Below are 4,739 nucleotides of genomic sequence, written 5' to 3' on the forward strand. Positions count from 1 at the left end.
TATTGGGGGGCAACACAACCCCCCGTCTAACTGTAATGGGGGGCAACACAACCCCCCGTCTAACTGTAATGGGGGGGTTTCCTTTCCTCGAGCAGAGCTGAGGGATTCTGCGGCGGCGAGCAGCGGTTCCCTGAACAGCGAGAATCCTTACGCCACCATCAAAGACCTTCCCAGCCCGCCGCTCTATCCTCCAGAGAGCAGCTACATGGAGATGAAGTCGGCCCTCCCCCGAGAACGAGCATACACCGAGATCACCCCCCCACCGTTCAGCATGGCCACCCTGTGCAGAGGTGAGCTACGCCTCCCTTTGAGATCATCTAGTTTCTATATTTCTATGGTGGAGGATGGCGCCAGCATGAAGCTTTTCATGAAACAGTTTTAAAAATGGCGGTCAGCAGACGGATGACCTCATGTTTTATGTTCTTCAATTATTGATGGAGGTTCTGTCGGCTCTGACTCATCGTCTTCCTCACTCCTGTTTTTCTTCATCCTCAGAGCGGCAGAGTTCCCTTGGTCACGCTCGTCATCCAGACCCCCAGAGCCACTATGACCTCCCTGTGAACAGCCACATCCCCGGGCACTATGACCTGCCCCCGGTTCGCCGGCCGCCATCGCCCAACAGGACTCTTCAGAGAGAGTAGGAGAGTGGAAGGACTCCTCTTCCTCACTTTGGGACCACGGACTGTTTAGAGCAGCACTGCCCTCTAACGGTCATCAGATGGTACTGCTGTCTCCAACAGCCAGCGATGAAAAAGCTGAAGTTAGAGGGGCATCATTAATGCCCCCCCCCCCATAAAACTGAGAAACGTCTCCAGCTTTTTCTTTTTTTTTTTGTTCTGGGATCAAAAACATAAAATCTGAGCTTTATTTTTAGCTTTGCTGTTTGAAAACATCCCTGAAGCCAAATGAGGTGTCAATCATCAGGGTCCCTGTTCACCCTTTGAAGCTAAAGAGACTTTAAATATAAAATGATCAGCCAGAGAAAAACTTCACAGGATCTCAGGAGCAGCTCAACTTCCTGTGAGCCAGGATTGGACAGTCACCGAGTCCCGGTTTGGAAGGAGCCGAGTCCTGCTGAGGCATTGATGCTTCATCAGCAACTTATGAACATTTGACTAGTTGGAACAGATTTTATTAATCCTTCATTTTTTTCTCTCTGTTTCATCTTCTGGATCAAACACATCCCAGATTGAAAGGTTTCCATTAGGGTTCAGGTTCGGGTTAGCCCTAACCATCGCTGGAGAACTGAACTTAGTTTCTCATTGAGGGTCTGATCAGAACGACTCTCAGTTCTTCTCTACCAATTAGGAAATGACATCATTACTTTTCTTCTTGGAGGCGACATTTAAAGTCCAAGCTGTAAAACGATGTTTCTCTGCAAACAGTGAAACTCTGACAATCTAAATGTTAACAGCTGGTAGTTTCACTGAGCTACTTTATACAAACATGCGTCGATGAACTGATCTCTCTGGGAGCCCAAGGAAGGTATGTGAATAAACCCAATTTAAAAAAATGACCTGAAAAAATGAGCCATGGCTCCTTTAAAGAGCATCACCAACCTACAGCTGGAAGACATGAGACTCCAGGTGCTTCAGAGCTCCAGAGATTTCAGCTTCATTTGAAGGCTTTTAGTTATCTTTAAATATTTAGTCTTAAGATCACTTTTAGGCCTTTATTTTGTAGGTAGACAGGAAATGGAGAGCGAACACAGGCGGTCACCAGGCCGGGATCGAACCAGTAACTAGAAAGTTGCACATGGGTCACACCTTTAACCCCTGCTGCACAATTTCTCCAGAAAAATCAACATTTAACTGTCACACCTTTAACCCCTGCTGCACAATTTCTCCAGAAAAATCAACATTTAACTTTCTCCTTTTCCATAAAGACAGTTTGGGAACCTGAAGAAATTCTTCCCATTTTCTGTGTTTGGTCTGATTAACTCTTGATGCCACTTAAGGCATTTCTGCACTTTGTTCGACTTGTATTGATTTTTGCTTTTTTAATCAATATCTCTGAAGCTTAATCTCACCCTTTGGAAACATTTATCACAGGTTTGTCTTTTACACCTTTCTGAGACTTTCTACAGGTCGTCAGTCTGTCATTTTGGGGATGTTAACTACAAAGGTCAGTTTTTCCTTCGTAATAAAGAAGCTTCAGCTCTGAATCTTAAAGTCGACCATTAGAAACAAAACGATTGAATGAAAAGTTCTGGATTAATGGATCTGTGTGACCACCAGGGGTCAGCAGACTGATTTTTCAAGGTCCACCTGAATGTACTCTGCTGTAAATATTCTTATTTTATTTTGAAATGTAACCAGTTCCAGATAAAATTTTGTATAAAGCAAATAAAAGTGTTCTGGCTGTTCTGATGAATTGAAGAAAAAGACGACAGTCGATGGGAAAAATAGCTTTTATTCTGCTTCATTTAGAAAAATAAGAATTACAACAAGTCAAAGCAAGGCCTCCGGTTCTGACCGCTGGTTTCCTTAAAGACCAACTTTGACAGATTTGGGTAAAATGTTTAACCTTCCAGACGCTGAGGCTCAAACAGGAAAAGCTCCAATCTGCAGCCTGAGCAGCGATAAACCATCTGAAGGCTGCAGCCGATCAGCAGAGCTAAAACTGGACCTCTGCTCATCTTCACATGGAGGTTCTAGGCTTTCTAGAAGGTTAATGAGGCACTTTGAGGTTCAACAAGATTAATAATAAAAAATATTTGGCCTGAAGGACAAAATCAGACAAAAACTATCAAGTAATTTTGTGGGTAAACATGAGTAATAAAGCATGAAGCTGCCAAACAAAGATGGACTCTGAGATCATCAATCCCAGAGCTGACAGGAGAAAAACACAGACTGCTGGAAGGAACCATGAGCAGAGAAAGGTCCGGTTCTACCAGCAGCAGAACCATATGAGCCCACTGACGGGACAAACAGAACCAGACCTGCAAGGACCCAGCCTGTTCAGAACTCAGTGACATCAGGCGGTTTCTGGAGCATCCAACAGTCAGAATGGAGGTTTCTGATGGCATCAGCAGAACGGGTCCCACCGCGGTTCTGAATGAGGACCGGTGGGACCTGAGGAGGTCCATGTTCTGACTGACGGATGCTCTGCAGAATCAAATACCTTCAGACCGGTCCAAACACTCAGAGGTTCTGCTGTCCTCATAAACCGGCACATATGTTTGGATCCTGAGAGTTCAGCATTGAACATGTAAACCGAAGAATCTCTCTAAAGTCATCATCAGATGATCCAACATCAGCTAAAGATACGAGCCCTGAGGGAAGCGCCTCCCTTTGGAGGCGATCAGGATCCTGTCCCAACATACGGCGAGTAAACAGGCGTTAAACAGCATTATTATTAACAAAGCTTCGCTCCGATCAGATCAGAACCCAGCTGAGCGTTTGGACCGAGCAGAGTCCTAAACAGGCTTTAGAACAGCAGACATGCAGGAAAACAGGAAGCACCAAGCAGATCCAAAAAAATCATCTCGTAAAAAAGCAAAAAAAAAAATCCCGACGGTAGAAAAAGATCTTTGGTCGATCAGCTGAGGAGCTTTTCCTTCTTACATGACGGAGCAGTTCTCCGGCTTCATGCGACCCTGAGGAGGAGACACAAAACACTTTACTTCTCCTGATTCTTCAGGTCTTAATATTTAACTCGGTTTAGACTTTAACCTAAAGTCTGTCTGCATCATTTCTAAACATTAGATCAGATGTTAGGATCAGTCCTCATGCAGCTTCTTTACCAAACACTTCTGAAGTCATGCTACTCTAACCTCAGTTCCATTTCCATCCACTCTGGTCATCTGGTATCAGAACCAGTAGAACCGGGCCGTACCTGTCTGGGCTCGTTGGTTCCCATGAAGGAGGTTCGTCCCCCAAGGCCTTCCAGTCCGCCGGAGCGTTCTGATGGTTGTCCACATGAGTCGCACACTACGGTGCGGCTGCGCAGGTTGTACTCGTGCTCGCCGCCGCTAGTGCTGTGAGCTCCCTGCAGGGGGCGCCACACAACAGGACAATCATTACCTCTAAACATTTCTGATGAAGTTCTGTCTGCAGAATTCCAACATCTGAGCAGCTGCAGTTGGTTTGTGAAAACTTCAGAGTTCAACTGATCCAAACTCAGAACTTTACTGGTCGAAACCAGCAGAAACAGGGTTAGGGTCATCCCCGCTAACCCCCATCATCCTCGCTAACCCCCATCGTCCTTGCTAACCCCCATCGTCCTCGCTAAACCCCATCGTCCTCGCTAACCCCCATCATCCTTGCTAACCCCCATCATCCTCGCTAACTCCCATCATCCTCGCTATCCGCCATCATCCTCGCTAAACCCCATCATCCTTGCTAACCCCCATCATCCTCGCTAACTCCCATCATCCTCGCTATCTGCCATCATCCTCGCTATCCACCATCGTCCTCGCTATCCGCCATCGTCCTCGCTATCCGCCATCATGCTCGCTAAACCCCATCATCCTCGCTAACACCCATCATCCTCGCTAACTCCCATCATCCTCGCTATCTGCCATCATCCTCGCTATCCGCCATCGTCCTCGCTAACCCCCATCGTTCTCGCTATCCGACATCATCCTCGCTAACTCTCACCATCCTCGCTAACCCCCATCATCCTCGCTATTCGCCATCATCCTCGCTATTCGCCATCATCCTCGCTAACCCCCATCATCCTCGCTAACCCCCATTATCCTCGCTAACCCTCACCATCCTTGCTAACCGGCATCATCC

At 46.7% G+C, this 4,739-nt stretch overlaps 1 protein-coding gene across 2 annotated transcripts in view; it reads right to left on the minus strand.

The window, feature by feature from the left end:
• Positions 1-2,392: 2,392 nt before the first annotated feature.
• The window catches only part of lmna (lamin A/C), a 36,363-nt gene continuing 34,016 nt past the window's right edge, over positions 2,393-4,739 (minus strand). For both annotated transcript variants that reach the window (XM_015403956.1, XM_015403957.1), the window contains 2 exons: positions 3,838-3,990; positions 2,393-3,598 (listed from right to left, as the gene is read on the minus strand). In XM_015403956.1, coding sequence (XP_015259442.1) covers positions 3,563-3,598; positions 3,838-3,990 — 189 coding nt within the window. In that variant the 3' untranslated portion in view covers positions 2,393-3,562. The remainder of the gene's footprint in view (positions 3,599-3,837; positions 3,991-4,739) is intronic.

This window comes from Cyprinodon variegatus, unplaced genomic scaffold (genome assembly GCF_000732505.1).
Source record: "Cyprinodon variegatus isolate N-32 unplaced genomic scaffold, C_variegatus-1.0 Scaffold1600, whole genome shotgun sequence".
Lineage (NCBI taxonomy): Eukaryota > Metazoa > Chordata > Actinopteri > Cyprinodontiformes > Cyprinodontidae > Cyprinodon > Cyprinodon variegatus.